Here is a 22,760-nt window from a genome sequence, read left to right on the forward strand (position 1 = left end):
ATTAAAATAGGAAACTCTCCCATATCCAGAAGGACGAAATGAGATGTTTCTTGTCTATCTGATGGATTCTCCAACTTGCTTTAAATGTGTAAGCAGTCATCAAGTGACAAGCTGTCTTTTCTTCAGAGCCATCTTGTAATTTGTAATTAGAATTATTACCTTAAGCCCTGTGCTTCAAAAGGTGGGGTTTTTTTTTTTGATGTCCCTGAATAATTTCTGCTAATAACTTGTTGCTGTGAATGGCTTATATTGCAACCTGCTTTCAGGAAGACAAACAGTGTTACAAGATGATGCTTTTTTCGCTGCCCAGCAAAGGCCAAATCTTAAAGCATAAAACCTATGTTTTCAGTGGAAAAATTGCTTTTTCAAGAGCCAAGGGAGGCTCTTGAAAATCAATCCAAAGCATTCGCATCTCATGTTCTTGAAAAGACTTTTCTGGGCAACGAATGAGGGTGGTTTATTAGGCTTTACTAAGAACTCTTTATCAGTGGTAAAAGCTTTACCGCAGCAAGGCTATTTCACACCTCGGTCACCATGAAGAGCCCGCTGCAAGACGAACCTTTACGAGTCGCAGCCGGCGTTGTCGCGTGTTGCCCCGCGTCCGGGTGTTTCCGTGGGTTTGCCACGAGATGGCGCAGCGATCCCGCGTGGGGCGGGAGCCGCCGCTGGCCAGGGGCTGGGAAACAGCCAAACGGGGGGGGTCCCCGAAACGGGGGTGTGGGCAGCTCCGCGGGGGGACTTCGCAGAAGGCGACTGAAGTGGCCGTAAACTCTTGGTCTGGCTTCCCAAAGCTGCTTTTTTTTTGTCTGCTGGTGTGTTTAGGTTTGTTCTAACAGCTTTTGTATATTAACCCGATCAACAGGTTGAGTTTATATCGGATTAGCACTGGGAAACTTCGTTTTTAAACCTAAGGGATCTGTCATAGGAGCACTCCAGCCCTTTACCTGCCATGAAGCAGGGTGGCAGTGAATGGTAACGTGCCTTCTACTGTATTGGCTTAGAAAATCACCACCTCTGCACCAAGGCTTAGGAGTTACTGGATGTATCTACAAAGGGCAACTCTGGGAAAACCCTAGCTTTTGACCTTTTGCCCTTTGGATACTGTTCTTAGCATAGTTAGGTAAGTTCTGTCTTGAGTAAAAGGTGAATTGTGTAAGTAGAGATTGAAAGATCAAATCACAAGTCTTACCTGACTATTCAGTTTTCCTCTCTAGCTTTATGCACACTTCTTACAGTGTTTGCAAACACTGTATCTGGCTTCTCACACATAGTTTTGAAATGTAAATGTGGCTTATAATATCTTCCCTACTTCAAAACTTTACTCGTGCAGAATTGATATTGTTACATTCTTAACTATTCCCATTATTGCTGCAATGCTGCTGAGCTCAGAGAAGAAATTATTTGTCTTTCCAGTCATTTTCAGATCCCTGGTTTGCTGTGCTATGAAGTGCAATGTCAGCCTGTTCCTATTTTTTTGCAAATGGGAGTTGAATATTGTTCATGCATTGGCAAGACTCGGATGCTTTGGAACTGTTGCAACTGGGATGTGAGAACAGCAGCAGCAAGGTGTACAATTTTCTACAGATAATAAAAATGCTGAATTGAAGGTTGGAGGAGAGGTAACAACTGTGCTGACACTTGTTTCAGCCCAATGTAGAGAGAAGTACACAGTCAGGAGTTAGCTACAGTCAGTTTGTCCTACTGGACCATCAGGTAACTTTGCTTTGTGCTTGCAAACGTAGTTAGGATTCATTTCCCCCAAATCTGAGGATATACTCTTGGGATTTGGCTCTTGGGATGGGAGAGGGGATGTTGCAGGCAGACAGATGCAGCCTGCCCCAGCAGTCCAAAAAAAGTGATTGCCCCATTCCAGCCTTGAATGTCATTTCTTGCCGTGGTGTGTGGATCTGTCAAGCTGTTTAGCTGCAATATGACAGATTGTCCTATTAATGTGTCATCAAGTGCACTTTTACAAATTCATGGCTTGTCTACAACTAACCTGAAAAAAGAGGCTTAAGTATGAGAAGGCGCCAAAGAAAGTTAAATATTATTAACAAATAAAGTCTGCCACGTAGTTTTGATGGAATGTGAGCTAGTTGGGGGAGGGGTGATATGCTGTTAACTATTTAGCTTCTGTGTAACTTCCCTTCTTACTCTCACTCTCTTCCCTTTCCCAAACTCCATTTCTCTCAAAAGATGCTGTAAAAAAGCAAATCTGTATTCTGCTTCTTGATTTTGTGCTCAGATTGTTCATGCCTCAGTTTCCCTGAGCCATAGCTAATAGAGCTGTTGCTCCTGACCCACCCTGGCCACCTTTAAAGTCCAGGGAAGAACTGTGCTGGTATTATTACTTAGATTACAGAAGGCATGGTAAAGGGGTTGTTAAAGCAAATCTGTTACTTGCTGACTGCATAAGGGACTTCAAATTATGTGATTGTCAACCTTTTATCATTCTTGGGCTTTCTCATGGTACAATCTCAGAGAAATTTTTGCATCGCCCTCTGTATTTGTACAAAGAATGGGAATATTTGTTCTAGACAAAAAAATTGCAGACTGTCCAAGTACTTCAAGATCTCCCTTATGAAATGCTTTTAGGAGATGTATAACCTTTGGTTTTCTGTTATTTTTAATAAACAGCCCACCCTCCTGTAAAGAAATCAGCCCCCACTGAGCCAGCCTCTGATGAGAGCTAAGGGAAAATGTTGTATGGAACACAGCTAACTGGAGTGTAAAGCAGGAGCACTGATGTAGCAGTGTGTGGTGTGATGCTGAGTGCATATTCCAAGCCACATATTTTTAGCTCTACCACACACTCGTGTACAGTTTTACAAACTTCCCAGAAAAATGGTGATTTCTCTGAGATAATGAAGGGGAGGTACAGAATAGGGCTGAGGGGAGGGAGCAGGGAATGGGCATTGATTTAAATCTGCCTGGCACACGGGCCAGCTCCACTTATCAGTGAGTCTAATAGGAATGTGAAGAGAATAGGCTTGACAGCTCATTAGAATGTGATCCCTCCTCCTTTTTTTCTTTTTTTTTTTTCCCCTTTCTTGAAGTTGATGGAAACTCATTCAGGAAAGAAGTACTTATTTGCTGAGGTAAAGCAAAAGCTGAGGAGGGTTTTGCCAGTGTGCAGCAGGGGAAAGGAGCAGCGACAAAAATCAGACGTGATCTCCGCTCAGAGGTACCTGAAATCTTGCCTAGTGTGAGGGGAGATGAGGATGAAAAAGACATGAGATTCTACATCCTGACAGCTGCTTGTGACATCAGGACCTCCTGCTCATCATTTCATTAAAGAAAAGTGAAGATAAACTCAGCTAAAGTGAGAGAGAAACTAGATTTGGGAAAACTATCTGTTCCTAATGGACCTAGGTACATCCTCAGATTCTTTCTTTCTCCCTGTTTTAACTTCTATAATATGAGAAATTTATTTTCTTCTTAGAAGGCTGAGCACTTGGGTGAGCTGTGATGCTTCCAGCCTCTTCAGAAGAGCAGTGGCTGTAGCAACCTTGGATTACAGTTCTCCAGCATCTTGAAAGGAAAGGATGAGGACTTGTCACTGAGGAAAGGGAAGTATCATTCAAGAGAGAATGGATGGAACGTATTCAAGCCTGCTTTGAACTGAACACAATGCCTCAAATGACAGAAAGTGAAATCTCCTGTTGAAGAGGAACAACCAAATAACCCCCCTAATGAGTTTGTGTTGTCAGCCCTGGCCTGATCAACTGTTGCCCTGAGCAATTTGACTTCTCTAGGTTTCATAGTTGAGTGCATTTTAAACGAGTCTGAAGACTTATTGGGGGGGGGGGGGGGAAGAGACACTTCAAGGTGGGTGGCAGGACTTTCCAGGGCCTCTTGTATTTATGTAAGCTTCAAGAGGCTGAATGAACTTACCTCTTTCTTCGAGTGAATCCAGATTTTCAAACAAGTTTATCTCTACCATTTCCATGTGTCCTGCTTGAACAGAGATCTCTCCAGCAACCAGCGCATCCATGCATGCTGCTCATCTGACATTGCATAGCCCAGAGGATCATCTTTAATAGTTCTAACGTTTTTATTTTTTATTTTTTTAGAGAGAAGTCTGTGTCTATTCCTATTATTCGTGGTGAAGGTTTTTGTGCTTGGAGAGTGCCCTTCCTGACTTGGCCCCTCCCTTTTCAAAATGAAGGGGTGCACCTGGGTATTTGTGGCAACTTTACTTTGTCAGCAGTTTTGCCTCTTCAGAGTTACGGCAGCAAAGAGAGAGAGAAAGATGAAGAAAGAACCTAATCAGTATACAGAGCCTTTCAATGCTACCCTCTCAAACAGTGAAGAACTGCACGGGCATCCCAAGGTAGGTGTTTATGTGTTGTCAGTGCTTGGTAGAACTTATATCTGGCAGTAAGGTGATGCCGGTTCCTTTTTCCAGTGATTGAGGTAGTCTTGACAAATTCTATTTGATTTTTAAAGAGAAATGTTTTGCCTTTGCATGGTTGATTTTCTAGCTTACTGAAGCAAACACTGGAATACTACTATTTATAATTTATTTTAGAATATGCATGACTGAAATTCCAGTCCCATAGCAGCTGATTTAAGTGTAAAGACATTTTGGACTTGTAGTGTATGAACACTATCCTGTTCAGAAACAACCGATTAAAAAAAGGCAAGTGGGCTATCACAGTACAGTAATGATACAGGACTATTAATGTATTTCTTGCAGGCAAACCCTTTGCTCTCTGAAATGTTATTTAAAAACTTTCTTAGGCAAACACCACAGTATAAGCATCTGAGCATGCCTGAGCTTTCTGCACTGCACCTTCCACCAGAGAGGCTGTGGTGATTGAAAATTACAGATGAGAAATTTTTGCTGTGGTCAGATGATCTGTTTAAGGTGATTGCAGCTTTTGTAGGAAAGGATTTGGGGTGGTGCTAATTGTGTGTAAGTGGCAAGTGTAAGACTGTGTGTATGATACCTCAACGGCTGTAGCTTGCTAGGCTTAGTGAGTGAGTTTTGCAGGGTCGGATCCTTCCAGTTACATGTCTGGGAGAAACACGGCAGGCTGAAAGCTGCAAAAAAAATTTCCAGACAATTGATCAGAGCCCCCAGAATCCTTTAAGATGAACATTTGCATAGAATGCTTGGGAGTAGGAGAGGGGGTTAGGGAATTAAAGGCAGGTCCTAGGTTTAGGAGTAGGGTGAAATGGAAGGGGGAGTACAACATTGAGAAAGAAGGGAGTCTCTCCTATCACACTGCCCCTTCTCTCTCTCTCTCTCTCTCTCTCTCTCTCTCCCTCCCCTGCTCACACAAAAATGTTCCTTGTTTCAAATGGAGGTGACCTCTAAAACGTGACTTTGATCACAAGCATTAGGGATGGCAGTCACTATAGCAATAGAGGAACAAACCTGTCAAAAATTGGGGCATGGCAGAGGGGGCAAGTTAGAACAATTGGGCTGACATTCTAAATATCCTATTCAATGGTATTGTGAGAGTAATTGGTTAAGGTTGGGCAAGTCTGGGAAACAGTCCTCTATATAAAAAAAGCTGGCTGCTGTACTTAAAGTTATCATTAGGGGACTGTAAGCAGTGTTTCTTCAGCTAATATTTTGTTGTGTATTGCAGGGCTCTTGTCAGGACAGGTTGTATACATGCTAAATTCTTGAGGTGCTTATAATCCATCACTTTGTTCCACTCTCTCTAGAACTGTTTCATTCTGCTTTTACAAAAGGGGCCAGATACATATCTGGTGCAACTAAATTTTGGTCTATTCTGGAATTAATTTGCCTTGATGTGAAATGTATTGGACCGCAAGCAGAATATATTCTGATTGCAAAAGCAAGCAGAAACTGGTCCAGGTTAATTCTGATATAGTCATACATACGTTACTGCTAGAAGAAACACAGTCCTCATTTGGAGGCTAGTGGGCATTCATTAAATCAGACATTGTTTGGAAGCTGCAGTTTCTGTGTTGAAATACTTTGCTTTAAAATATCCATGGCAAAGGTTTGGCTGCACTAAGAGCTGGCGAGTTCAGTGAAGGCAGGTTCTGTTTAATAAGGATAGGACAAAACCAAATCTTTGATGTAAATGCTTATGAGCTCTGCTTGATATCCACTCCCAAATTTTGCAGTGTGAACTTCTCTCCTTGGAATCTGTTTGAGATTGAAGTCCAGACTCTAGTTAAGTATTGTTTCTAAATGTCATGGGTGACTCTACTGTATTTTATATTTATATAGCAGCTGCCCAAGCTAAGGGATTTTTTTACACATACTGTAAATGCAGTGCTTAAGAATTGGCACCATTTCTGGGGTAAATGACAGTTGCCATTTACAGCAAAGCATCACAATTTGTATTCACTAAGGGAAGAAGTAACATAATAGGGAAGTTATCCTCACCAAACCTATCGAGCTAAAGGAAGGTTGAAATCAGGTCTCTGGAAGACTGATCTCTCAGAGCCTTGAGGGTACTTTTGTGAGCAGTTTTGTTTCATGAAAAGATGCCCTGCACAGGGAAGTGAAACAACAGCAGTGTCCTGTTTCATTTCTCTACAGCACGTAACAGGAAGGATGGAATTTTTGTGGCCTTGTGCAGTAAAAATTAAGGCTCTGTTTACCTTGGAAGATTCTGTGGCCAGCTGGTCGGCTTATCAAAGCAGAAGGAGCAGGGAATGAAGTATTACTTGAGAGCAGTGATTTTTATTCATACTGTTGAAAAGGTAGATATGTTTTCCTTCTAATTAAGCAAAAAAATTTGGGACAAATTTCTCTTGGGAATTCTTTTCAAATAGAAGTGGAGAAAGCTCCACTTTAACATTCACAGTGCATGAGTCATGTGGTGAAACTTCTACCTAAAACAGGGAGGCAAAAGTCTCAAATCTCCTGATAAACTTGGTATTTCCAAGGAAATAGAAGTGTGTTGGGTAGTGGTTTTTTTTTTAAAAAAAGTTTTTTCCAGTCTTTGCTGAGTTGCTGTCAATGTCATGTGCGTGCCAAGCACATGAGATTTTTCTTCTCTGACACAGATGGACTAAGAAAGAGCAGAACATGACTGATGGATGCAGAGATTTTCATCTACTGGACCTCTTTGTGTGTGGCTGAGTACCTGCAGCTGCCACCTGCCAGGCTTGCCTTCCCATTTCCAGGCACAGATCTTGTCTTGCAAGATGTAGTATTATACTAGCAGGGGTTCAGCAGTAGTAGAGTGTCCAGTGGTTATATAGAGTTGACACTGATCCGGAGTTGCCATTTGATACCTGAGCAGAGGGAATAAAGATGGAGTCTGACTCTTAGTGCCCAGTGAAAGGACAAGAGGCAGTGGGTACAAGTTGAAATACAGGAAAATCCACTTAAACATAAAAAAAAAAATCTTTACTGTGAGGATGGTCAAACACTGGAAAAGGCTGGACAGAGAGGCTGTGGAGTCTCCATCCTTGGGGAGAGTCAAAACTCCATGGAGAGCCTGCACGTGGTCCAGAGGAACTTGCTCTAGTTCACCTGCTTTGAGCAGGGGGTGTTGAACTAGACAATCTGAGGATGTCCCTTCCAACTTCAGCTGTTTTGTGAGCTGCTTTTAGACTTAGTTCAGCTAAGCAACTCAAAGGCAGCATCCTAACCTGGGGGAAATTACTGACTCAGTGTCCCAGTGAAATTTCAGGGATGATTTGAGGTCAAGAGGATTTTACCTTCCATGGAATTTCTGCAAGAAATAATGTAATGTTTTTACTTTAGTTACCCACTACATAGCCAAGGAGTCCTTGAAATTTTATTTCCTTGGTGATCCTTCTGTCTCTGTCAAATATCTAGGGCTAGGTCTACCTGGTTTATTACTTAAATCTCTCTGAATCATTTCTTTGGGGCCTTTTGCTTCCAGTGGAAAACAGCAGCTGGTTCGATGACATTGCACAGATTGCATTCCTCCTCTTTAAAGAGATTTCAGTCTTAGCCTGAAGTGTGTGATTGCATGTGTAATGGAGAAAAATATTTTTGGGCCTGAGAAGTGTTAAAGCCATAGGAGAGACTGGACTGTGACCTATCTGTGGTAGAAGATGTTATCTCTCATGTTTTTGTGTTTGTCATCATTGTCAGTCTGGCTCAGGCATATTATGAACAAGAAGAGCTATAACAAATAACATGCTTCCTAGCAATTCCTTGTGGCCCATGTAAAATAATGTTGGATTCATACATCTGACTCAGCATATCAAGTAATTCAGTGCTTGGTCTCATTTCTCAGAGCTGTTTGTAAGATGTTTAAAGGTCATTATTAAATGACGTAGTCCTACATCAGATGTGGTTTTGTGTGCTAGGTGCATTGTGCTATGCCTGTTCCATGGGTGCTGTTCAGTTCCTTACCTTTTTGTGGCGTCCCTAAAGCCAGACTCTACTGGTACATCCAGGGTGGCACTGGTTAACATTGCAGTGCAGCTAACACAGCAAGAAACATCCTGTTCTCACCCAAAGTAGCTCTTGCTCACAGGAACTGTTCCATTAGATTCATTAAATTCGTTATGGGTGTGACCACTGAAGGCAGTTTGTGTTTAAGTGGAAGGGAGAAGCTTTTTGAGATAGCCATTTAGAGGAGTGAAGTATAATTTTTTTAATCACAAAACATAGTGGGAATTTAGATAGGAATTCCATTTTGTATTTGGCCAAGATACCAAACTTAACACTTCTGCTCTAGGGAAAATTCTTGAGATCTATAAAAACCACAAGTGGTCAGGACCTTGGTTTTACATCTCGTTAATAACCAAGACTGTGTATAACCATAAGTTATTAGCAGCTGACATAGGATTTTTTCATGCTAAAAAAAAAAAAAGTGGTCTGTCACTTTTTAACCTGTTCCAAGTAAAATACACTACTGAAATAAATAATTTGTTCCTAATTTCATAATGAAGCTGACAGTACTCTTGCTGTTGTAAATCAGGTGTAATAACATAGACATTTCCGGATTAAGATTATTGAAATGGTTAGTTAGGTCCATTTTGTGTCTGGCAACTGCTTAAGCAAAGAATTCTTAAATATAATTCAATCACAGGTGGACAAATACATAGATAACTGTGCAAAACTTGCAGGACAGTGATTTCAGGCATAAAGACTGTGAACTGGAATGGTTAGGTATATATTCTTGGACGCACATATCCGGCTAATTGCAGGTGGAAAGGATGCTGTCCTCTCACAAAATTGTAACCTTTGCATGCTTTATTTCCATCCTGTCCCACCCTGCGAAATGCTTAGGTGTGCCTGAGAACACTTTGAGATGCTTTTAGGTGTACAGACTTACTCACAGGTCACGTTGACATTTTTTCTTTTATTCATCCAGACTCTGAAACTCTTTTGTTCGTTTCACTTTGGTTTTTAGCAGAGATGCAGAGTGGATCCCAGTATCCTTGAATTTCAGGAAAGTTCAGATACAGTTCAGAAATTTCTCAGGATCCAAACTCTGCTACTTGACAGTAGATTTCTGCTAGTAGTTTCTTCCATGCTGGCTGAATCTTGGCCAGAGACTGTGTGTGTCTCTGGGCAGTGCGTGCTGTTCTGGGAGTTAAGAGCCAGAAAGAACCACAGGTTCTGCTTGTGTACAGCAGTCTCAATTACAGCTCAACTTGCCTTTTATTGTGAGGGAAGTTAGGGAGAGAGTGGGCTGAGTTCTCATTAGTGTCATAAACTCGTTCTGAAGTGATAGGTGCCATTGTGTTCAGATTCCAAAGTAATGTTAAAAGACCTGATTGAAAGTTCATTGAAAATTGCTGGCAAGGCTGCTGTTGATTTTGGAGGTACTGTTTCATGTGTGAAGGAGGAAGCCTGATTTCCCTGCAGTTAACATGAGGATTCCTCCTGACTCCTGTAGGTTAGCTTTGCTCTGCAAACAGCACCCCAGGAGGGACAAGTCCCCTTTGCTGGGATTCCAAGGCTGTTTTCAGTCCTGACTGATACCTGAGTTGGCTGCAAGATCTCTCTGGCTGCTGGAGGCTGCTGCTGCCAAGAAAAATAGAGGCTTGCATGCTTATTGCTGGGATTGCTCATGCATGCCATAGTAATTAAATAATAATACCACAAGGATGGAACATTCATTTTAACTGTCAATCATCCTTGTGCTGGAGAAATTGGGGAGTGCCATGACTGTCTTGTAGAGGGATTTGTAATTTAAGCAAGCCACTGGAGAGGTATGGGAATTTTTTTATTATTTTTTTAAACTTTAGGAGATTTTCATTTATTTTTCTGGGATGTGCCATCTGGATTTCTTTTTTTCTCCCTAACAAGATGTCTGCTCTGGCCTGTTTCTTCACAGCTGGAGCTCCAGAAAGGCTGAGGACATCTGTTTGTCTTCACAGTTAATGGTCAGAGTCTGTCCCCGATTGCTGGCTTCTGCTTCTGGCTGGCCTGGTTCCTCATTTTTGCAGTGGAGGGGAGTTTATGCCTGTCTTGCAGCCTGGTGGAAACCAGGATTATTTGAATAGTCTCTTCCACATCTGCAGCAAATGCTGCATCCCAGTTCCGAAGACTCCAGTCTTGTTTGCTGTGTTCTGGAGACTGCACTTCTGAGTTCCTGCCACGAGCCAGCCCTTTTTGAAGGATGAACTGATTTTGCTTCTCTTTTCTCTGCAACCCAGCTGCTCTTTTGCTGGCTTCTGTTACAGCACCGAGGGAATACTCCATCCTGCCTGAGTTGGGTGCTTCTATTAATAAGTTGTTTCCTTCTGTTTTGTGAACTGCACTGCAGCTTTACCACAGACCTGTCAGTCCCAGACACTGGGACAAAACGACATCTGCTTCCTTTGGGCAAAGCATGGGTAGGTTTTTACCTGCTTTACCTTGATGAGCTTTGTAAACTGAAATGCTCGTAAGTGTGACCTCGTGTGTGGTGATGCTGCACCCACCTGTTTTCAGATGAAGTGGGGTAGGAAAGAACTAGCTTCTCCCATCAGAAACCATTAAATCTCCATGAAACTCTGATAAATATATTTCATGCTGGTTGTAGAAATAAGCTGCACCCTGTGTGCTGTTCTAAGGACTTTTGCAAACTTTATGAATGGTTGCCTCTGGGCTTGATGTTTGTATGTTACAATAGATGGAGTCTTGCACCAAAGGATCTTCTTGGCCTGTCTTTGACTTCTTTCTTATGCTTTGCAAAAATCTGTAGTCAAGCAATCTGTGGGAAGATGATGTTTTAGTGAGGTGACTAATCTCACAATACCCACGACTTCCTATGGTGCTCCATTTGCATTAGTTTCCAATGGGATTTTGGAAAGCTGTGTAAGTCCTGGGTGCAGTAAGTAAAAAAAGGTAAATAACAATTTAGCCAAAACAACCTACTAGAACCCCTTGAGTAAACATGCAATTTACGGCTGACTGTAAATGTGGTTATAAACAGAAAAAGTCTGTTCAAGACTGATTTTGGTACAGAAATAATGAACTAGATTGTTATAAATAGTTTGTCTTGTGATGCATGCTAAATTTGAGCATTGGGGGGAGTGTGCATAACCATAACTCTGGCTCTGATCAATTATAGTAAAATGCACAAATGATGTGAAATGTCTGGGGATATCCTTGCTTTGGCTCAGTGCACAGACGCCAGCTGCTCTGCAGCCATCTATCTGGAGGGGAGGTGAAGTGGATTGCCTGTATGGAGCAATTCAAGAGGAGTAGATCGTTCTGTGGTTTGTGTCTGAGCTGTAAATCACCTAAGATTATTTGCTGAATAGAGGAGACAGAGTTGGCTTCGCAGAGTTTGAGATGTATGTTTAACAAATACCCTCGCTCCATGCACAGCACAGCTGATTACTGGGGAGCTGCTCGTATTCTGCTGGTTTGTAAACCATTTGTTGACCCGAGCTGTTTGAAATAAATAGTTGTGATCGCATCAGCTCAGAAATCTGTGGACAAGTGCCTTGTATTACACCCATGTGCCTGGATGCATGCTGGAGAGAGGGCTTTCCACGCTCTGCATCAGCTTAGAAGCACCGACATTCCTTATAACCTCAAGCTGGAACTCCAGCAGACTTCGAAGATTTATTTTGAAACTATTTAAGCTGCATGGATTTTTTCATAGCAGATCACCCAGACTGTGGTCTTTTCTCCTCAAAATGGACTTGCCCTGATATTGCTAACTAAAATTTGCAATCTCTATCCAATTCCTGTTGCTCTCACAGTGACATATATTACAGTTATTAGGACCTCAGCTCCACCTGCATTCTTAAGGTTAATTGTTTTCTACATGCTTCTGCAGACTATTTGATAAAAGGGAATCTATGCTTACAAGTGGTCCTAGAAATGTTATTAAAACTCAATATGGTTCTCTGAGAAGTGGCAAGTGCTTTAGGGAGCCAAGTGAGACAGGTAACGAGCAAATGTAGATGTGTTTGCTAACTTGGATGCCCTGGAAGCACCTTCCAAGGTCACTGTTACTGTTAAGGCCACGGAGTGTAGAGCTGTGGTGTGTGAGCTGTGGCACAACTGTCTAGTGCTGTCAGACTAGTAGGAGCTTAATACCCAGGGGCAAACACAGTGCACTGAGAAGTGCACTGTTGACTGACTTTCCTTCTATGCTTTTTCCACACCCATCTTGTTTACTTTCTCCTGAACGGTGATAGATCAATATTGATTTACCTAAACTTGTAATGGTCTAGGAATCATGTCAAATGTCATTCAACCCACTACTGCCTTGTGTTGCTTTCCTGCTGGAATTCTGATCTGTACCTGTTCTGTCTCACCAGGAGAAAAACACCAGGTTTCTTGAATGAATTCCAAAAGTTTACAATAAGCATAGGGTGGTTTGTTTGTTTGTTTTAAAGATTTTAAGTGTTCATTGCAGTTTTTCCTCTCTGGCTTTTTCATTAATGACTCTCCATACTTAAGCAAGGCTCATGAAACTTTGGGGGGATGTGTGCTTTTATCCTCACTGTGATGGACATTTGGGAGGCTGATGTGCCAACAGATTGGAACCTCCATAGTCAACAGTTAATTGCTCTTGATAAGAGCATGGCAGGGTATTGGTAACCAATGATTTCTGGTGCCTTTTTAAATTTTAAAGTTAAATGTTCATTCCTAGCCTAGGATGAAACCAACCGATATGGCTAGTTGATTGGTCACTTCTGGTTGTCTCTGGGAGGTGAGTAACGGGAACAAGGGAGTCCAATAGGAAGTGGATCCAAATTCATAAAGACAGATCCTCTCTTCCATCCAGTCTGTGTTTAGAAGGGATCCAGAACTAGGCACTGTAATGTCAAAGCTTCCCTAGATAGTTCCTCTATGGCTACAACATACTTGCAGAACACAGGAATGGCCGAGGTAGTTAAATGGACATCTTTTCTGTGATCAGACATTGACTTTGGTTTTCACTGTGAATTGTGGGTTTGGGTTTTTTTTTTTTTCTGTGTGCACATTTGTCACTCTGCAGCCTGTGATTTGAAAGTTACGGAGCATTTCAAGGTTTTCTGTACGTTTTAATCTCCCTGTATTGCTTGATTGATCCAACTGATAAGTGTCAGATGCCAGTGGTGAACAATCTCTGGCATCTGGGCAGGTTTTCTGTGGCATGTATTGGGACTGTCAGAGGGCTGAGAGTCTCAGCAGCTTGAGAAAGGTCTCTGAGGTACCCTGGCTCCCAGATCATGGCTCTTACTGATTTCTTAAGCAAAGGGAGCTGGGAGGCCCTGCAGGTGATAGCATATTAAGTTATGAGAAGGCATTTTGACATTTTAAGGGCAGCATCTTCTGGCTTGTGGGACATCTCTGCTGGCAAGCTTAACCTGTAACTTATGAAGAAAAAAATCCCACTTTAATGGGACTCTTTGAAAGACTGATGTCTTTCATGCACTGCGTCAGAACTCAGATTCAAGTGCTGTCCTGCATTTGCAATGCTCCTGTAAATGAAGACAAAAAGTGGCATGTTACTGGATAATCCACACTGAAATGCTTGTTATGGAACTGTAAAATCCAGTTTTATCCCACCTTCAATGTCCTCCCAAATGCAGCATGTTTGGATCGAAGATGTGGTTTAAGCAGCAGACAACAGTCTGGTCTGGAAACTGCATTCTCTGAATCCCTGTAGTGGCCAAAGAGACACAGCGATATCAGTCTTTGTTCTTGTTTCTCTTTAGATCCTAGAATCTCCAGATCCTCGAATCACAGATCCACGGCGGACCTGGATCTCCTTTGTTCACCGCCCAGACGATGGCAATACCTCTAAAAGGAGATGCAAAGGGAAAGACAAGAAATTAGTAGGTTATTGCTAGATTGCCATCAGCTAATAAATGTGCCCTGTGGCTTCCCTTCCCACTGCTGATATGCAAGGTGGCTTGTATGCTTCAGCTTTTGCCTTCTTACACCAAAGTGTGCTGCGTTTTAATTTGTTTATTTTTAATTTCTCAAAGTATTTTGGGGAAGTTTGAGACAATAAGTGCTATATGCTTTGTAAGATAAGGTATGTGAATTCCACTGTCAACATTCATTTTGTTTAAACCAGCTGTTCCTTGGACAGAGCCTTTTTTGGTTTTTTTTTCTGCTCAGTGGAAATAAAATTAACATATTTTTTTTCTCCCACTAGATAAAGTCCAGGTATCTCAAAGGATATATTAATCAAGGTGTGGACAAGTCGTTTATTTCAAATTAATGAGTTACTTTTAATCTGCTACTTAGACAATCTTGAATGCTTTTAATGATTTCCTTTTATTTCTCAGTGAGCCTGTAGGCAGAAGTGCATCCATGCAGGTTTGCTGCAGTTTAGTTGAGGAAACAGGCACTCCCTGGGAACAATATACATCAAAATAGCATTGATAACACTGTTGCACGTTCATACTACTAGTTTAAAGCTCTGATGTGTGTGTGCCTAACCTTTACAGGCTTTGAATGAACCATTTCATTTTTTTCCCCAAGAGCTTTACTGTCACACCAAATATTCATGTATGTGATCATTATGTCTGAGCAAGATATATTAATAACGTAAAGTGTGGCTAGATGTCTATTCTAGTTAGCAAACAGGCAGAATAAGAAGCTCAAAGGCTAGTATGATACTTCGGTGATACAAGAAGGTACAGAGGCAGCGAATTTAGTCTTGTGCCTGTTGTGCTTCACACCCTATATATGTACTTGAAGAACCAGTCAGCGTTTACCTGAGCAAAGTTTATCTTCCCACATAAAGATGTGAGTAAATTCCAAGTGCTGGCTGGAGAGTTGGTTTAAGATTTACTGCATCAGGCCTGTAGTTGAACTGATAGTGGAGGGGGCTGCTCACATGGCTGACAGCCCTGTAGAACTGGCTCATGGCTGAAAGAATTTTTTGTCTGGCAGTGCAGTTCCTTGGTTCCAATTCACATGTTTTTCTTTGGTTACTTCCTTAGCGTGGCCTTGTTGGGCCCCCAGGACCTCCTGGTCCCCAGGGACCTCCAGGAGCACCTGGTGCTGAAGTCACCCGGGAAGTCCTTCTGCAGGAGTTTAAGGAGATATTAAAAGGTAAAGACTGTAAGAGCTGTGTGCTTTTGTGATCTGCATCTTTGGGTAAGCACCATGGCAAATAAAGAATTGGCTTTGCAAAAGTTTACCTTAAAGCATTCCCTTACCTGGCAATCAAAAATTGAAAAAACGTTTCCCCAGTGCTGCTTAGTTCAAATTGAAGAGTTAAGTGCAGAAGTCTAATCACACAACTGATGGCTTCATAGACCAGGTTCTTAAACTAAGCGTTTATTTTCCTCTACTTCTTCCTTTCTTCTCAGAAGCAATTGAGCGTCGAGCATCCCTGGCTATTTCAGCCCATCCTAGCCAGCTGCCTCCACTCCTGCTCTCCTTGGAGGAAGTTTCGCCCCACAGACGTGTGGAGGAGGCGTTCCATTGCAAGCTAAAAGGACAAGTCATTGTAGATAAGAAGACCCTGGTAGAACTTCAGAACTTCCAGTCGGTGAGAAGGGATTACAGACTGAACCTGTGCAGCTCCACAAGAGCCATTGCACGTAGATTAGCTGTAGTTCCCCTAGTCTGCAAAGCTGCTAGGTGGCTCTGTAGATTAAGGCATTTCCTAAAAGGGCAGACTAATTCCAGAAGCTCGTGTCAGGCTTGGATGCTATGAGTATAGCACTACCTCTTTTGTGATGGACAGAAGTAGGATCTCACACGGTGATTTCAGCACTGAAACTCAACTGCAGCAAGATAGACATTGACCTTTGGGTCCTCTCCTTCCTGACAAACCCAAGAGACAGACTTTCTCCCTCTCTTGCAGCCCAGCTGAATCTTATTACAGTTCTTACTGAAGTTCTGACAGGTCTGTGCAAGAGAGGGCTGTCTCACAGGTCCAAACAACAGTCAGTCTTTTTATTTCAGTTAATGATGAAGAAAGACTTGACCATGTTTGGCATTAGTCTGAAGGATCTGTTCTTTTTTTCAGTGCACACCCTGTTTAATTCCAGAGTAACCTTCAGATGTAGAAAAAGTCAGAGGTAGACAGCCATTGGTTGTAGACTTGTGAGCCCACGTAAGAGCCATCATTTTGTTAGATGGGCCAGTCCTGATGCTCAAATTCTTTACATAATTTTTATAGAAGACTGTTGGAAGTTACCTATATCATTTTGTTATAGTCATGTTATAATGACAAGCACACCACAATGGGATGCTGTAGGGCACTATAAGCATGGTTACAAGCAAGCTCTTGAATTTGGTATTAAAACTTCTACTGACCATTTCTGAACCAGTTGCAAATAGGATCTGAATTTGAAGTGTAAATGTTAGGCAAACTAATATCTAAAACCAAATAGTTACTTGGTAATTGAGGAGACTTATTTTAGACTTTGAAGTCACAAAGATTGTCTAAGAGCAGAAGGCCTTCAGATACACGGTTGCTTTTGTGATGTGACAAGAAGAGTTTGAAGAGTATGAACAGGGAGTATGGCTTTTCGTCAGCAGGGTTTGCTGACACTATCCATGTAGTAAGGTGCTAAGCTTTCTGCCCAGCTGTACTGAGTCCCATTTCTGAAGAATCCTGTCCAGCAGATCCTTTCCTAAGGAGTAGTTTTGCTGCTAGGACTTCTCACAGCTGCAGGACTAGAGGCAGTGGTTATGTTCTAAATGGGGTGCTTTCCTGGATCTTTCCCAAATACACTTGTGGAAGCCTGGTGTGACAGCTCTGTGGGTGCTGGCACAGAGGCAAGATTGTACTTGAAGTGTGGGCAGGGCTAGAGAGATCTGCTGCCTCGTTAATTAGGAGGGAAAATGAGAATAAAGACATCTCGGCAATCGGTGCGTAGGCTGATGCTTCCCATGCTTTGTTATCATATTCCTAGCTTCTTTCTAATTGCTTCTGGCCCTGAAGCTGATGTGGGAGGGCTGGCAGGCCTCTGGATGCCAGTTTTTCATTTCAGCTTTGGGACAAGAAGTGTCTGGTTTTAGCTTGTGGTCTGATATAGGGGAATTTAGCAGGGAGGGAGACAGTGGATGCTCTTGCAAAGATGAAAACATTGTCTTGAAACAGTCCAAGGGGTAGAGAGAGAAATTTCCCTTCCTCCATTCTGTCAGTTTAATAGTGTGAAGAAGCCAACAGTTTGATACTTCTCAGTGAGATAATAGGGCTTGACTCTAACTCCTGAATTTGGACCTTACCCAAAACATTTTGAGATAGTGGAAAGAACCTGTGCTGAGAAATGGCCTATCACTTCCATACTCTATCATTTGAGTATGGTGTCTCAGTCGCTCTGACCTTAAGTATTGAGAGAGCATGATGGTTTTCTCATCCTTCCATGCTAAATTTCCTCCAAGAACATTCCCTCCCACTCTTCCTCTTGGTCTCACAATTTCCTTAGTATCTGAAATGAAACACATGATACTCCTTTCCCCACACCTCTTCCTCCTGTATCTCATGCTTTGAGGTTTCTAACAATTGCCTGTTGCAAAAGCTTTCAGAAAGGTACTTTGCACAGCAGGAATTGAAGTAACTTCAGCCTCTGGCAGGCCATGGAAGTGGGATTTATCTGGAGCCCTGGAACATCACTGGAATCAGATCATTTAAGGCTAAGGTGGCCTACGTGCCTTTCATGGTGAAATATCCCAGAAGGTGTCCCGGTGTCTCCAGTACCTTGAGGTCAGGCTACATGTCTACCTTTGGCAGTTGAATTTTATTGCTGCTCAGGAGATTGGTGCATCCCCCGTGTGTTGTGGTTGCCGTGTAGGCTGGGTTATCCTTTTCTTTAATAATAGATAAGTCAAGGCATTGCTTTCTGCAGTGTTTGTCACTGAAAAGCTAAACTGACAGTTCATATCTCAATTCTTTGTGCGTGGTTCCTATTTTCCACCTGGAAGTAAACTATGGAGTGTATGAAGGAGATGAACTGAGGAGGAGAAGCTGACCTTGGTTTGACCAGAATGGTTGGACACTAACTTTTTTGTTTGCTTTTGGTCTGGCTACTGAAATAGCTGTGTGCAAGTAGTTAGTTTCTCGGATATAAATCAGTGCAGCGTTTGAAGCAGATAGGTGAGTATGCTGCTGTGAGGCAGCAAATGCAGCAGGGAGCTCTAATTGGCATGGGGTTTAATGGAATATTTTGCCCAAAGACCTCTCCCTGCATTGTCTATTTCTATCAGCAAAAGAATAACAAAGCCACAGAGGGCATGAAGAAACAGGAATGTTTTATCAGTGATAATTTACTGGTGCCTAAAATTGCCTTCCATGCTCAGCCAGTGGTTTTGGAATTATGTTGCTGATTCTGCTAATAGCTGTAACAGGAAAGGAATGAATTAACTATTCAGTACAGTTTTGCACATACAGGGCTTAGATCTGCTCTTTCAGTGAGGTAAAGCAAAAATAGCGTTACCAAAAGTGATGGTGTAGTGACAGCGTAAGGACGGAATCAATCTCCTTCTGTAGCCCTTGCTGCTGGGTTGGCTGTTATATTGTCTGTGGGTGTACACGTAAAGAAAAAAGAGCTCCTTTTGTGTGCGTGTATGTGCACACAGGCACACATCAGTGCACACTGATAAGTGTAGAGACTTAGAAATCACTGTCCGCAACATAGTTGTTCTGCAGTTCGTTATTAGTTTTCCCATTATACATATATCATCTTCAGGGAAATGCCGTTGCTGTTGCACACGGATATATTTTCACCACCACATGCATACACAAAACGTTTTCTAGTAAAGTTCTATCAAATTTAAGACTACAGCTAGATCTTGGTAAATAAATAATTACTGTTTTGTGAGCCTTGCCTGGGATTTGCTGAATAAAGGCAGGTTAGTCATTTCGCTCCTTCTACCCTTTAGTAACTCTCTAAACAAACACCACCAGACCCAAATATTTGCAGCCTTACTTTCTTTCAAAGTGAAAGCTAAATAAATTATTCCTACCCTGCACTGTGAAAGCTGGCAATATCTGGCTGTGATGATCCAGAATGGGGAGGCAATTAAATTCCTTCTGATACTTGAACAAAGGCGTACCATTACTTTTTTTTTTTTAGCATAAGAGCACCAGTGGTAACACTGCTACAAATTTCTTCAGCATGTCTCAGGCCCCTTTCGCCATCTAGTATTGGAAAACACACGCAAATATTGGGTTGTTAGGATTGCTCAATTATACATTTGTGCATGTTTTAGGGATATAGCAGTGTGTGTGCCTCTACAGAGTCAGATTGGAACAGCTCTTCTGTCCCATAAGACCGACGCGGGGCAAATCTGTCAGGACAGCATTCATGGGAACGTGTTCACATTGCACAGAATGCCCTTGCGGTGGAAGCAGAGTCTGACTAATGCGCTTTCTTGGCCCATTGAAGCCACTCCTGCTTCTCCCCAGCTCTAGCCAAATTCATATGAGGCAGGCCAAAGCAAACAATAAACATTTCTCGCAGAGTTTATTTTAGTCTGAGTCAGATAATCTGCTGCAAGTTTGACTTAAGACTGCTTTCTTGCCATGAGGAGAAGCTGCATGCTATTTTACTAGGTTTTTGCCTATTCTGTAGAATCCAAGGCTAGAACAAAATGAAACTAAATATGGAATCTGTAAGAATCCAAGCAGTTGCTCTTCAACAGTATCAAAGCCATCTGACTTAGACCTAAAGGGGTAGAAAACCTCTGGAGACCCATCTGAGTGTTTCCTCTGTACTTGTATCACAAAACCAGTGTATAAGGTTCCAGGTTTTTAAACCTGGAGACACTGTTTGGCCCCATCTAGGAAGTCTTTGGGAGGAATAGGGACCTCCTGACTCAGTTAGTGGGAGATCTTGTGTATCAGAACATCAGGGGAGGCTAGAGGCCACTAGGACCAGCAGAGCATAGGGATGCAGTAAGCACAGTCTGAATCAAGATGAGTTAGAAGAGTTTGGGAGTGAGCAAAAAGGCCATTTTCATGTCTCATCATTTTGCCTCTTGTGGGCATGAAATGCTGAGAGCGTGCCCTTCTGGAAGGTGTGTTGTGGGGAGACAAGGCCTTGCAAATTTTTTCAGTTTTGCTCTCATGCATGTAAACTTGTTCTTTTTCATGGGCAGAGGTAGTTGTTGAGGGTGCTGAGGACTTGCTTAGGGTCTGCTTTTCTTATCTTACAGCCTCTGGCCAAAGGAGCTTTTCTCCGGGGGACAGGATTAAATCTGGCAACAGGACGTTTCACAGCACCTGTGTCTGGCATCTACCAGTTTTCAGCCAATGTCCATGTTGGTGAGTGTTGTCCCCAGAAACCTTTTCTGTACAGCTCGAGAGGTGCAGGAAGGAGAGAACTCTCGGGGTCCTGTTTGATTTGAAGCACGTGCAATGGCAGCCCTTTGCAGTGAGCTCTCCCTTTGGTACCATGACCCAAACCCCTGTCCTTGGAGCTGGGTACTTTCACAGCCACATCAGGCTGCTCCACACAAACCAAACAATCCTTATGGAGGATGAGTTTAGGGACCAAATATATTCATGTGTGGAATTACGGCTTCCATCAAAAATTTAGAAGAAATGAACATGATGATGTAGAGCTGCATCAAGGCAGTTTTGACTGTGTTTTGTCACCAGTGCGTTTGTTCAATGGTTTTAATCATTCAGTGAGGAAGTATTTTATAATCCAACACCAGAAGGGTGCTTTCCTAAGAAGTTGTGGTGGGTTAACCCTGGCTGGATGCCAGGTGCCCACCAAAGCCAGTCTATAACTTCCCCTCCTCAGCTGGACCAGAGAGAGAAAATATAACAAAAGGCTCAACAGGGAGAGATCACTCACCACTTACCGTCATGGGCAAAACAGACTCGACTTGGGAAAGGATTAATTTATTGCAAATCAAATCAGAGTAGGATAATAAGAAATAAAACCAAGATCTTTAAACATCTTCCCCTAACCCCTTCCTTCTTCTCAGACTTAATTTTACTCCTGATTTTCTTTACCTCCTCCCCCACAGTGGTGAATAATATGTTATCCCACCGTTGCTGACGGGCTCGGCCTTGGCCAGCCATGGGTCTGTCTTGGAGCTGGCTGGCGTTGGCTCTGTCAGACATGGGGGAAGCTTCTGGTAGCTTCTCACAGAAGCCACCCCTGTAGCCCCCTGCTACCAAAACCTTGCCATGCAAACCCAATACAGAAGTCACAAGGTTACTGGTGTCTCTGTTAAGCCAAACACCAGCAACTGCTGCTCTGTTGTGTTGTGGAAGTGCTTATATTTCTTCCACTGCTTTCCCCAGACCACAGTGAGTTGAAGACTAAAGTCCAGCTGCGAGCCAGAGATAACGTCCGAGTGTTGATCTGCATTGAATCGCTGTGCCACCGATACACGTGAGTTACTGCGGTGCTGTCTTGGCAATTATTTTTCTCAGATGGGCCAATGTTTCAACCAACTGTGGAAATCAGGTTCACCAACAGTGAATTTTATATGATAAATGCTTGTAGAATGTTTCTGAAGAGAGTGATGCCATCTGGCCCTTAGGTTTTATGTGTGTGTTTTATTCTGATTTTTAACCTTTCAGTGCTAATTACTCTAAATAGCTAAATATTGCATATGTTGAGAGAATTGTGAATGAAGTCAGCGGAAACTGGAGGCAGCTAAAGATGCTGAATGCTCAGCTAACACCATAAACATACGGAGTGAGAGAACGTATTGGGTTTGCAGAGGAACATTTTAATTTTGTGCCAGAGTTTGTTAGTCAATTTTTATAATTTCAGCTGCATCCTGAATGGATCACAGCATCTCACTCTTGTTGCCATGGAAGTGTTGGAGTGATGAGGAGAATGAGTAGGTGGAAAATAGAGGCAAATGGGTCCTGAGACAGAAAGTGCAGGGCTTGTATACAGGTATATGATACCTTCTCACAGCTGCCTTGTGGAGCTTGCTCAGAGAACCATGCTGAATTGTTCTTTGCCAGGATCCATTAGCAACACTCTGCTAAAGAAACACTTTTGTTAGGCCGTGGCAACCTTGTGTGTTGCTGCTTATGCCATGGGCCATGGCATCACCGTACTATTGGCTGCTCCGCTTGCTGTGCCTCTGTCATCCTCCCAGCTTCAGCATGTAGATGCCCTGTGTCTCGGAGAAGGCCAGCTGGCTTGGGAGAGATTTGGCAAGGTTCACTTGGAGGAAGGGGCTGGGGAGCCCCTGGGCTGGGCTGAGTTGCACCCAGCAGAGGGCAATGCTGCTTGCACAGAGTGGCCACTGCCTCCGCTTATGGCTCAGCCCTTGTCCCAGGAGGAAAAATATCTGTACAGTGCTGTGCAGATTTGCTCTGCCCTGCCCGCAGCTCTTCCAGTGCAGCTGTAGCAACACCCTTGCAATAGCACCACTGAAATATGTCCATAAAACCACTCCACAGGTGCAACTTAAAACCCACAAAACCATAAATTTGCTGCTGGACTGGCTGCTT

At 42.7% G+C, this 22,760-nt stretch overlaps 1 protein-coding gene across 10 annotated transcripts in view; it reads left to right on the forward strand.

The window, feature by feature from the left end:
* The window catches only part of C1QTNF12 (C1q and TNF related 12), an 81,759-nt gene that overhangs the window by 2,538 nt on the left and 56,461 nt on the right, over positions 1 to 22,760 (forward strand). For 4 of the 10 annotated variants that reach the window (XM_074848507.1, XM_074848509.1, XM_074848510.1 and 1 more), the window contains exons 2-9: positions 1,414 to 1,713; positions 3,057 to 3,573; positions 4,078 to 4,333; positions 14,074 to 14,193; positions 15,313 to 15,424; positions 15,685 to 15,866; positions 20,486 to 20,594; positions 21,588 to 21,678. In XM_074848507.1, coding sequence (XP_074704608.1) covers positions 4,163 to 4,333; positions 14,074 to 14,193; positions 15,313 to 15,424; positions 15,685 to 15,866; positions 20,486 to 20,594; positions 21,588 to 21,678 — 785 coding nt within the window. In that variant the 5' untranslated portion in view covers positions 1,414 to 1,713; positions 3,057 to 3,573; positions 4,078 to 4,162. Of the gene's footprint in view, positions 1 to 862; positions 1,121 to 1,413; positions 1,714 to 3,056; positions 3,764 to 4,073; positions 4,334 to 14,073; positions 14,194 to 15,312; positions 15,425 to 15,684; positions 15,867 to 20,485; positions 20,595 to 21,587; positions 21,679 to 22,760 lie in introns of all 10 variants that reach the window. The other 6 variants (XM_074848504.1, XM_074848506.1, XM_074848501.1 and 3 more) reach the window with 6 other exon arrangements.

The sequence above is a fragment of the Strix aluco genome, chromosome 22, assembly GCF_031877795.1.
Source record: "Strix aluco isolate bStrAlu1 chromosome 22, bStrAlu1.hap1, whole genome shotgun sequence".
Taxonomy (NCBI): domain Eukaryota; kingdom Metazoa; phylum Chordata; class Aves; order Strigiformes; family Strigidae; genus Strix; species Strix aluco.